This window comes from Palaemon carinicauda, chromosome 1, assembly GCF_036898095.1.
Source record: "Palaemon carinicauda isolate YSFRI2023 chromosome 1, ASM3689809v2, whole genome shotgun sequence".
Taxonomy (NCBI): Eukaryota; Metazoa; Arthropoda; class Malacostraca; order Decapoda; family Palaemonidae; genus Palaemon; species Palaemon carinicauda.
In genome coordinates this window covers 53,861,511-53,873,511 of record NC_090725.1, presented here as the reverse complement: position 1 = coordinate 53,873,511, position 12,001 = coordinate 53,861,511, and the positions used below count along the sequence as shown (strand labels likewise).

The 12,001-nt window shown below is 35.6% G+C and overlaps 2 protein-coding genes across 4 annotated transcripts in view; both read left to right on the top strand.

Annotated features, from left to right (window-relative positions):
- The window catches only part of LOC137643343 (uncharacterized), a 4,212-nt gene extending 842 nt beyond the window's left edge, over window positions 1-3,370 (top strand). Inside the window, exons 2-3 of the mRNA XM_068376208.1 lie at window positions 1,419-2,190; window positions 2,303-3,370. Coding sequence (XP_068232309.1) covers window positions 1,419-2,190; window positions 2,303-3,370 — 1,840 coding nt within the window. The remainder of the gene's footprint in view (window positions 1-1,418; window positions 2,191-2,302) is intronic.
- Window positions 3,371-6,658: 3,288 nt separating this feature from the next.
- On the top strand, window positions 6,659-10,624 carry LOC137648215 (uncharacterized). Of its 3 annotated transcripts, none has more exons than XM_068381147.1 (2): window positions 6,659-6,916; window positions 7,801-9,487. In XM_068381147.1, the coding sequence occupies exon 2, from the start codon at window positions 7,802-7,804 to the stop codon at window positions 9,419-9,421; it is 1,620 nt and encodes a 539-aa protein (XP_068237248.1). In that variant the 5' UTR covers window positions 6,659-6,916; window position 7,801; the 3' UTR covers window positions 9,422-9,487. The 3 variants fall into 3 exon arrangements, with proteins under 3 accessions (XP_068237248.1, XP_068237242.1, XP_068237253.1); XM_068381141.1 differs by having other exon boundaries at window positions 6,659-7,391; XM_068381152.1 differs by lacking the exon at window positions 6,659-6,916 and adding an exon at window positions 9,527-10,624 and having other exon boundaries at window positions 7,428-9,158.
- Window positions 10,625-12,001: the final 1,377 nt, after the last annotated feature.

Genomic DNA, 12,001 nt, shown 5'->3' with positions numbered 1-12,001 from the left:
TTATCATTGTTATTTTCTGGATATTTTCTTTTGTGTTTTGATTTTAATTTACTAGCTCTCTGCAAGTAGATTAATGTAAATCTATATTCCCTCTATTTAATTCTGCCCATTTATTATTTACATTACCGTAGGTACTACTGTTTTATATATCATTGCATCCTTTTATTCTTTACATTAAGATATAATGCTACTATATTTCAATTGCGTGTGTAGCCCCATAAATACAAACTCTTACGTAAACAACAAACTATATTATTTATGCACTGCCATTGCCAGCTTGAAAGAGGCATAACATTATATCCCGTTGTGTCTGGGGCTACAGAGAAATGTGTAGGTTTAGCCTTGTGTTGAACCTGACCTCCTCGAAGACCGCACGTGTTTGTCCTCCCCAGCTGGGTTGTTTTCCTGTCTTCACAGACCTTTTTATCTGTGTCTTTTTCTCCTTTCTCTTCTCTCAATACATTTTTTATTCGTTTGTGGGGAGACACTGGAATATAAATATATATATATATATATATATATATATTTATATATATATATATATATATATATTTATATATATATATATATATATATATATATATATATATTTATATATATATATATATATATATATACATTATATATAAATTTATATTTATATGTATATATATATATATATATATATATTTATACATATATATATATATATATATATGTGTTGTGTGTGTGTGTGTATGTGTATGTGTATGTACACTTGAATGGCTTTGAATTTCTTTCTTGTTGATTTTCCTATTTATCCGCAGAGGAACTGGGAATGTGATTCTTCGGAAATTACTTGATTATTTTCATGTAATATTTTAAGGTACTGACACTTTTGCGCGCGTTAAAACTCTCGCAAGAATATTTAAAAAACTCATTTTTGGAAACTACAGTGCCTTGTAATTATTATATAATAGATTAATTCCAGTAACTGTTGAGGCTAATGCTTTGGAGCTGGTTGCAAACCATGGCCAGTATGCCACACAGAATTAGTTTACTCCTATTACCTGTTACAAATAAATTCAGATTGATACCTGCAATACATATCTTTTCTTGATCGCTTTTATAAATAGGTTTAGCTTTATTTTCTTTTAAAGAGTGCATATATTTTTCCAATTTACAGTTTTATATGACATTAGCAATGATTGATATGTACTAATGATATCACAAAATATTTAACCCTTTTATATGTAGTCTATGCTTTGTGATGATTAGTTATTTGTAGAATTCCTCGAACAATTATCTTTTGGAACGGTTTTTATTAACAAGCATGATATAATCGTTCTCGTATATTTACTAACTATCATTGATAGAGTATCTTGCTTCCCTGAAGTTATACCTACAGGGCATATGACTTCCAAATTTGTCTTTGAAAAATTAATGGATTTCTTTTCCAGGTATGGTCTCCCTCGTGTAATTCAGACCGACTGCGGGACGAATTTCATGAGTAAAATATTTAGGGGTAAGTGTGCTGAACTTGCCATTCAGCACGTTACTAGCGTACCTTATCACCCGGAGAGTCAAGAGGTGGTGGAAAGGTTCTACCAAACCCTCAAGTCTGTCCTGAAGAAACATTGTTATGATCATGATAGTGACTGGGACAAAGCCCTCCCTTTTGCCCTCTTCGCTAACAACTATCACCCTAACTCTTCCACTGGTGTAGCTCCTTTCGATTTGGTATTTGGACACAAGGTTCTTGGACCATTGGAAATTGTTTTTGAAATGCTCAAATCCAACCGGAAGGAGGAAATAAATGTTAAAAGGTTTGTGGAAGACTTGAAGGGAAGAATGGTTAGTGCCTGGAAGTTTGCCAGGAAAAAATTGGAACTATCCCAGACAGTTATGAAGAATAACATTGACAAAAAGGTAAAGATACGTTCATTTGAACCTGGGCAGTTGGTTTTTGTGCTGAGTGTGGACCCGGATAGTTTTCTCGAACCAAGATATAAGGACCCTTGGAAGGTTTTGGGGAAACTCTCAGAGGTTAACTATGAAATTGAGGCTCCCGGTTCAAGCCGGAAATGTAGAATATTTCATGTTAATCGTCTGAAACCTTATATTGGTAAGCAAGGTTATCCATTAGCGATAGTGTCCGAGCCTGTGTCTGTGGTATTGTTTGTGTTACCCGAGGACTCTGACGAGTTAGGGTGTCAGTTTCCTTCAGATGCAGTGGGTGAAAATATGCAAAATTTTGATTTTAAAAAGTAGTTCAGATCATTTAGATGTTAACAAATGGAAGGATGTGCTTAATTTAATTTATTCCTTTTCATATCTTTTTCAGAATGCTCCAGGTAGGAAAAATATTTTAAGTCATGATATTGATGTAGGTGATGCTTCCCCTGTGAAGCAGAGTCCTTACCGGTTGAACCCAGTAAAATGGGATTTGGTCAGTAAGGAGATAGAGTATATGTTGAAACATAACCTTATTCAACCACCTGTAAGTCCCCGGAGTTCTCCTATTTTATTAGTGAAGAAAGCAGACAATAAGTTCCGCATGTGTGTGGACTACCGTAAAGTGAACACCAATATGAAAAATGATTCTTTTCCTCTCCCTCGTATTAATGATTGTCTGGATCGGATTGGTTCTGTCAAATTCATCACTAAGCTGGATCTTTTAAAGGGTTATTGGCAAGTTCTATTGTCAAACCGAGCTCGTGAAATATCCGCATTGGTCACTCCATTTGGCCTACACGAGTGTAAGGTTATGCCTTTTGGAATGAAAAATGCTGCATGTACTTTTGAAAGGAACATGAATAAGGTAATTTGTGGTTTGGAAGGAGTGGAAATTTATATTGATGACTTGGTAGTATATAGTAATGACTGGGATACCATGCTAAGGTTACGTAAGGTTTTTGAAGCCCTTAGTTCTGCAGGGTTACTTGTTATTTTGGCTAAATGCGAATTGGGCGAGGCCAAGGTTTGTTATCTGGGTCACGATGTTGGTTTAGGTCAGGTGGCTCCGAAAGACGCCAACCTCGAGGCAATTATAAATTTGAAAAGGCCTGGTAATGTTAGAGAGGTAAGAAGAGTGCTGGGCATGACGGGTTATTACCGCAGATTTTTGCGTAATTACTCTGATCTTGCTCAGTCTCTTAATAATTTATTAGAAAAAGGAAAAAAGCTCTTGCGGTCGGATCATTGCGAAGAATCTTTTAATAAACTCAAATCAGTATTAATTACTAACCACATTTTGACTTCCCCAGATTTTCTGAAGCCTTTTAATATAGCAGTAGGTGTCAGTGATTTCGGCATTGGAGGTGTCCTTTTTCAGAGAAAGGTGTCTTCTGGTGGCGGAAAAACGTTACTCCACCATAGAAAAGGAAGCTCTTTCTTTGGTCCACGCTCTTAACAATTTCGAGCCGTACATGACAAATTTTTCTTTCCCAGTTGAGATATGGACGGACCACAATCCTCTGGTTTTCATCAGGCGGATTTTGCGCTGGGCCCTTTTTCTGCAGGAATTCAATTTATTTATAAAACATGTTAAAGGGACTGACAAAAAAATTCATGACACCCTTTCTAGAATTTAGTCAGCTTGCCTGATCCTTCTCATACGCCACCTTGCTTGTTTCTCCATTGAGGTTGTATGGAAAAAAATTGTTAGGATGTAGTTCTGTCTAAATAATAGCTTGGTAGATAAAGTTTAGGAGGTTTCTTTGAGTGGTATGCACTCTAGTGTTTTATAAATGTTTCACTAAATTAATTATTGCTTTGTCCCGATATACTAACACTTTTGATTGTATAATAATATATATGACTTTTTGGACTATAAAGCCGGTGTATTGTAGGTTAAGGTGCATGTCTATGGGCGTACTTGTATGTTTATTTAGGTTTTGTTAGGTAGGTTTGTATCCATAGAATTGGAGATTTTTGACGAAGTGCGGTAATATTGGATCTTTGAAAGAATGGTAAGCTACATAAAGCTTTTGGTTTGTATTCTTTAGGGGTACTTTCGGTTTGGTTCTAGGTTTATTGTTCCGTTATTATACTTATTGTTCTTCCTTTATGGGTACATTTCTATTTGTATATGAAGAAAAAATTATAATATTTCTGTTTATTTTTTTTTTCTTCGGGGAGGAAGGTATTATGTATTAAAGTAATTTTCTTTTTTGTTTACATCAGCCTTGTTACTGCATGTTTTTATGAAAAGTTAGCATAAAATTTAGTTAATAAGGTATCAATTGTGAATTTATTTCTTTTTGTTTTGAAGTGCTAGTTTTAATCTCCTCCCCGCTCGCTTAAAGATTTATAAGTGTCTAGTTTAACGCTTGTTTCTTTTCTGTGGTTTTCGAGTCCTTGCTTAAAGACACAGTTCGAGCTTGCCACTCCCTTGACCTACTGCAGTAGCTGGCTTATGTGAATATTTTATAGGATTCCGAGGCCAACGTTTGACGGCTTTAAGCAGGTGCATTTCGGCCACCTGCAGTGATTTGTGTTTCCTGTGTGTTCTCTGCTGCGGTCCTCGGTGCCGACGTAGGAATCTCGGCATCAATTTGGACGCAGGAGGGACACCGCCGTCAACGGGTTTTAGTGATCCTCGACGTCAGCAGTTGCGGGAGCTTTGGAGCTCGTGGTGACAAGTGCGGAGACAGTTATTAGGTAGGAGATATTTATTACTTATTTTGGGTTGGGGACCAGACCTCCATCCCCCCCCCCCCCACCCCCTTTGATGAGGAGTCCTGCAAAGCTGCACTCCCTAAAGTAGCTGAGTAACGATGTTATAATTGGAGTCCCTACTTTGGTTGGAGCAGGTGGTGGTTTCATCCGGCCCCGAAGAGTGTGAGAGTATATATATATATATATATATATATATATATATATATATATATATATATATTGTGCTTCGATGTTTAGTTATTTGACTCTTACTCGTTGAGAGTGTGTGGTATTTCACGTTGGGAATTTTGTTAATATTAAACTCTGTCTCGGTGTGTACCTTTTTAGGCTTTAATGTTCATGTGGTGGGTTGTTGGTTGTTAATTCTGATTGTTAGGTAGTCACAAGGCTGACTGTTCTAAATTTTTCTGATGATAAACATTGTTAAGTTTCCCCAAGTGTTTTCGTTTCCGCTGACCAATTTGCTGTTGGGCATTTTTTGTAAACACTGACCTCTCTTTTCGTGCATTAAGAACTTGCACCACGGCCCGACAAGGATCGTAATATTATATATATATATATATATATATATGTATATATGTATGTATGTATGTATGTAGACATGTAGACATACATACATACATACATACATACATACATACATACATACATACATACATACATACATACATACATACATATATATATATATATATATATATATTAAAGTTATGTACCTCCACCTGATAACAAACATAAAAATTAGGATGCCATGTTATGCTAGATACTGGGAATAATTGTTGATCAGTTTTCTTGTTTTCTTTTCTACTAATTATTGACTGTAATTTGTTTTATTAAGAGCCTCTGTTGACATAGATTACTGTGACCATGATATTTTTTCTCAAAACCAAATTATACTTTTAGGATAAAGAATCCCCTCGTCAATAAACCTAACTCATTACTTTTCTATCCCTCTTTTTTTATGATCTATAACACAAGCTAGGTATTAGTTATTTGAATTATTCCACCATCCTTATAACTTAGTAATTAAAGTGTCAAATTACCCAAATAGCTCCTGCTAAGCCATCGTACTCGCTTATTTTCTTTTAATGACTAAACTGTTTGTTATTGACAACTTGTGTTAATCATCCCTGACTAGAAAGTTGCCCTACTGTTTTTTGTCCATGTGACTGTGTTTTGGTCTTGCTATTACAATGGCCGATTGTAAAAGCCCTGAATGGATTTATTTCTTATATACCTGTTATTCCTATGTACATAGGGTTACATATTGTTATAGATAAGGATCTGTGTGATTCCATGATAATTCTAGGTTATTGAGTAGATTAGGTATAACGGATAATTGCCCCCTTTTATTCAAGGAATGAAGGAAAGAAATTGCTTACTATATCTGAGTGACAATGTCTTTAGACAAGAAAGAACTCTGATTTAAGACTGTCTTTTCTAATTAAAATTGGAGAAGAGTTGTTTTCATTATTCCATTTCATTCAGAGTGGGACATCACAATAATACTAATCAAAATTCACTTTCTAAAAGAAATAAATAAAACTTCATAATAAACAAAAACACGCTTCTCATGTCTTTAAACTAGAGGAGGTGCGAAAAGGCATATAAAGACTATCTTTACATATTTTCTCTCTGAAATCTCATTATCCTCAGGCCTTCAAGAGTTACGAAGTTTTCTTGAGGTTAGAGGAGGCTAACGAAACTGAAGATCTCACCTGAATGCTAAAAATGTTAGAGCTGGTTATCCAATTTTTTATTTTTTTTTTTATTTTTTTATTTTTTTTTACAACTAGAGCCACCTCTGTTAAATCTTCATTTATTGTGAACAGAGACGATGACATACACATCTGTTTTGTGCATAATAGTTTGTCTAGTATATAGCAGATTATGTTTACTTTATATATATATATATATATATATATATATATATATATATATATATATATATATATATATATATATATATATATATATATATATATATATTATGACGGAACGTCATAATTATTGAAAAAAACTGTAAAAATTATTAGTGTAAATATGATATTATCGGATGTTTATGTTCAACGCCATCTATTATCAGTTATGTTAACTATTCTACCTTATCCTTGGTTTCTTTTCCTTAACTTAGTCATACAGATATTTGCATTCCTTAGCCTTCTTTGCACTTGTAATTTGTGTTTTTCTTTAGAGAACTATTCAGTGCAGTGTTGAAAACATCTCTTTCTTTTGTTTATTATAATTGTTTTTGTGTTTTGTGATATTGCGTGTGAAAGTAATTATATTGGAATTTAAGTTTATTTATTTAAGTATTAAATTACGGATTGTCTTTAGTGTTTAATTAAGTTCCTGCTGGATTGGAGAGGTAATTAAAAGAGGTAATTAAAAGTGGTTAAAACAACAAGTGAAGCAGACAAAAAGAATAATATTTTTGTTGGTGGTGATATTTTAAATTTATGAGGGATAACTTGAGTGATAACAGACCAGTAACATCGCCAAACCTAGCCACCAGGTAAGGTTCACTCAAGCCCGTCATAAGTGGGGTCCTGTCCTGGGTTGATCTAGTCTTTTTGTTTGTGACTATTAAAGTATAAAGAAACTCAAGAGCATTGTTTATGAAAGTGATTTGTATTTTTATTGATGTTTTTTGTTGTTGTTTTCTTGCCAATCCAATCCAGCATTTCATATCGCACGCACGCTGAATGGTTCTCTCACTCAAAATCGGTATCTGTAAAATAAAGGATATACTAGTAATCGAATATTAATTGGTTGGGTTCTGTGCTATGCTTAGCCTTCTTCTCCCTCCTTATTTTACGAGCCAAAATCAAGGTTCTCTTCTGCCATAAACTACTTCTTACATGCATATTGTGCTAATCTAGATATCATGTTTGTGTGCTATCGTGAGACCTTCGATCACTAATTGATCTCGGCCTTTATTTTGGCCATCCAATTTCAGTTAATCCATTTTCAGACTGTGTATTCTATTTGCAGTCTCTTTAAAATTGTCTTGAGATTGTTGTAAACTTCATTATTTTTGACTGACATTTAGCTTATTTTTGGTGTCAAATGTGTGAATATTTAAATTAATGGCATAACCTAGTGCGAATACAAAGCATTGATATAATCTCTCTATTAACATTACTTTTGGTAATCCTTCAGAATGTCGTTTAATTTGGAGAAGTTTATGAACGATATAAAAGGAGAAATTTTGACTTTACGTTATGCCAAGAAACAGGAATTATTGTCTGTAGCCCAGAGATGTGATCTTGAGGTCGATCCAAAATATGTGAAAGCTGTCATTATTGATAAAATCCTGCAATTCTTCATAGATGAGGGAATCTTTGAAGATGATGATGAGGACATCGATGAGTTGCGCTCCCTTACTGGAGCATATGCCACCCCTGGAATAGATCCGAAAATAGAACAGTTGCGTCTTCAATTACAATTGCAAAAAGAACAGAAAATGGCTGCACTAGAACTTCAAAAGCAACAGCAACTATTGGCATTAGAGTATGAACACAAGTGTAAATTGGCTTTACTAGAGATACAAAAAGAACAGAAGTCGGCAAATATACAGATTAAGCTGAAAACTGATGGAGAGATACCCAGTAAGTTCGACATACTCAAAGCTAAAAAGCTGCTTCCTGATTTTGATGAAAAGGACCCAGAAGTATTCTTTACAACGTTCGAAGACACTGCTAAAACCTTGAAGTGGCCTCAGGAGCAATGGGTAATGGTTGTCAGAAATCAGTTCAAAGGTAAGGCAGCATATGTAATCTCTCAGATGGTTGAAGTAAAGGAGTATGATGTGATTAAAAAGGCAGTTTTAGATGCTTATGCCATCACAGCTGAAGGTTATCGGCAACAGTTCCGGCACTTTTACAAAATGCCTTCACAAACTTTTGTTGAATTTTGCAGTGACAAAGTTAGGCAATTTACAAAATGGTTGCAAAAGACAGGTGTTTCAGATTTTGAATCCTTAAAAAATCTTATTCTAATGGAAGAGTTTATTAGGAAATTGCCAGGTAACATTGCTACTTTCATTCTGGAAAAGGGAGAAACCAACTTGTTGAAAGCAGCCAGTTTAGCTGATGATTACTACTTGATTCATAAAACATTCAAACCATTTAATAAATCTACTTTTTCTCAATCATCCACAGCATATTGTTCCTACTGTAAGCAGGAAGGGCATCACATAGAGAACTGTCCTAATCCTTCGTGCAAGAAGTCTGATGTTGGAAAGAATTCTCCGAACCCTAATAGGAAGGATAATAAGGAAACTTTTCATGTTGCTGCTCAAGAACTTGATGGGGACGTCTTCAAACCTTTTACTTGTAAAGGCACCGTGAATGGTATTCCAGTTACTTGTTTAAGAGATACAGGATCCTCCCAAAGTGTGGTAGCTCTGCCTTCACAGGACTTCAAACTGAGACAGGAGTATGTTACTGTTTCGGACCTCAGTACCACCAAATCCATGCCTTTGGCAGAGGTGAATTTACAGTGTCCTTACTATCAAGGTAATGTTTTAATTGCAGTTTCACGAGATCCTTTGCCTTGTTCATCTATCCAGCTTTTAATTGGTAATGATCTTGCAGGGGCCATTGTTAATCCAGTAGTATCTGATCCTGATATTCTTATAGAAAATGAATCAAATAAATTAAATAATGCTGTTATTCAAATGACATCAATTAAACCAATTGTTATAGATAGTGGAAATAGAGTAGAGAAGACATTAGACCTTATAAATGACCAAATCAAATTTCAAGGACTTGCAAAATAAAGATCCTGTTCTTAAGGATCTTTGGAAGAAAGTTGCAGAGCCAGATGATCATCCCAAAACTCCTTACGTTTATCTTGATAATGATTTGCTTTTTCGACATTTTAGGTCCTCCAAAGCACCAGCAACCACAACATGGTTTGACTGTCATCAACTGGTTCTACCACTCTCTCTAGTTCCAGCTCTTCTTGAATTAGCCCACTCTCATGTGAACCACTTTGGGGTCAACAAGACTTACTCTACCTTAGCTGAAGACTTCTTCTGGCCTGGGATGAAGAAGGACATTCAACAATTTATTAAAGCATGTCATCATTGCCAGACTACTGGCAAACCCAATGAGAGACTTCCGCCAGCTCCTCTTCAGCCCATATCCGTACCAAAGTTTCCCTTTGAGAGGATTATCATAGACTGTGTTGGCCCAATGCCTAGGACTAAGCAAGGTAATGAGTATTTACTTACTGTTCTTTGCCCAACAACGAGATATCCCATAGCAGTGCCAATAAAAAATATAAATGCAAAAACTATAATTGGTCAACTTGTCATAATTTTCACAACCTATGGATTTCCAAAGACATTGCAATGTGATAGAGGCACAAACTTCACTAGTAAGCTTTTTCAACAAGCTATGAGAGAATTCAATATTCATAACATATATGCTTCTGCTTATCATCCCCAAAGTAACGGTGCTCTGGAAAGAGTTCACCAAACTATTAAAAACCTTCTTCGGAAGTACATGCAGGAAACTTCAGAACAGTGGGATAGAGATATTGATCTTCTGATGTATATTATAAGAAGTGTACCACAAGAGTCCACTGGAGTGTCCCCTTTCGAATTAATGTTCGGAAGAAAGCCCCGAACCACTCTCAGTATGGTGAAGGAAAATCTAATTCATAACAAGGAAGAAGAGATTACCAACATTTTGTCATATCTACAGGAGTTAAAGGATAAAATTATATCACTTCATGTATTTGCTAATACCAATCTTTTGCATTCCCAGGAGAAGATGTCCCGCTTGTATGATAAAAAGGCAAAGCTGCGTGTATTTCAGCCAGGAGATGAGGTGCTTGTATATCATCCCATACCCGGTTCCCCCTTACGTGAAAAATTTATGGGACCTTACAAAGTGCTTCAAAGCATTTCTAAGGTAAACTATGTTCTCTCTACTCCTGATCGTAGACGATCAAAGCAACTAGTGCATGTGAATTTGTTGAAGGCATATCAAGCACCTATTCAAATGGTAAGTCATCTCTCAATTTCTCCTGAGGAGAAAATACTACCACTGGGGGAATCTTCCTCAGAGTTGCTCGTGGTTCTCCCTGACGATGATCAACTAATCAACTGGAAAGTCAACACCAACAGTCAAATTCTAAAATCCTTGCCCAGTTATTTTACAGGAATACCATCTTCTCAGAGAAAATTACTATCACAATTGCTCTCCAGGTTTCATGAAGTATGTTCTGACAGTTTGCAGAGAAGTCAAACCATTCAACATGATATCGTCATCGAGTCAGGTGTTACTCCCAGACGTACTACCGTATGGTAGGCAAGAAGTTGGACTCGTTGAAACAAGAGGTACAGTATTTACTAGATAATGACCTTGCAGAACCAAGCACTTCACCATGGGCTTCACCCTGTCTCCTAGTACCTAAACCTAATAATCAACTAAGACTCTGTACTGATTATCGTAAGTTAAATAAGGTAACTGTAAAAGATTCATTCCCATTACCTAGAATCAATGATATCCTTGATAGCATTGGTAATAAGAAAATTCTTACACGGATAGACTTAATGAAAGGCTATTACCAAGTACCTCTAACTCAATCAGCTAAAGAAATCTCATCATTTATAACTCCATTTGGGTTATTCTCTTATAAGGTCATGCCATTTGGTTTAACTAATGCTCCTGCCACCTTTCAAAGGATGATGTCAGAGGTAATAAGAAATGTGAAAGACACTTACGTATATCTGGATGACGTGGTGGTAGCTAGTGACGACTGGGACGAACACCTGCAGACCCTCTAAGAACTCTTCCATCGCTTCAGATCTTCAAGGTTAACGGTTAATTTGGCCAAGAGTGCTTTTGGGAGAGCTAAGGTAACTTATCTGGGGCATACAATCGGAGGTGGAAGTATAATGCCCAAAGACGTCAACATTGCAAGTATACTTGATTATCCAATTCCAACAAACAAGAAAGAGTTAAAATCATTTCTAGGAATGACTTCATACTATTCTCGCTTTATTAAGAATTACTCTGAAATCACTGCGTCTTTATATAATTTAACATCTCCAAAGATCTCTTTTTATTGGGAAGAAAAGCATCAACAGCTCTTTAATAATTTGAAAAGAGTATTTATATCTAAACCCATTCTTAAAGCCCCAAATTTCAATCAAGATTTTTTACTCCAGGTAGATGCAAGCAATTCGGGATACGGTGCAGTACTTCTACAGATGTCATCAGCTTGCAAGTCTGGAGATGAGACGCCACTGGACTACTTGTTTCCAGTATCTTATTTCTCAGGCTCATTCAAAGGTTCACAAATTAGATGGGCAACCATAGAAAAGGAGTTTTTTGCCATCATAGCT

What these genes read in the sequence shown, in the direction of transcription:
- LOC137648215 (XM_068381147.1), top strand. Translation starts at nt 7,802, where the DNA reads ATGTCGTTTAATTTGGAGAAGTTTATGAACGATATAAAAGGAGAAATT.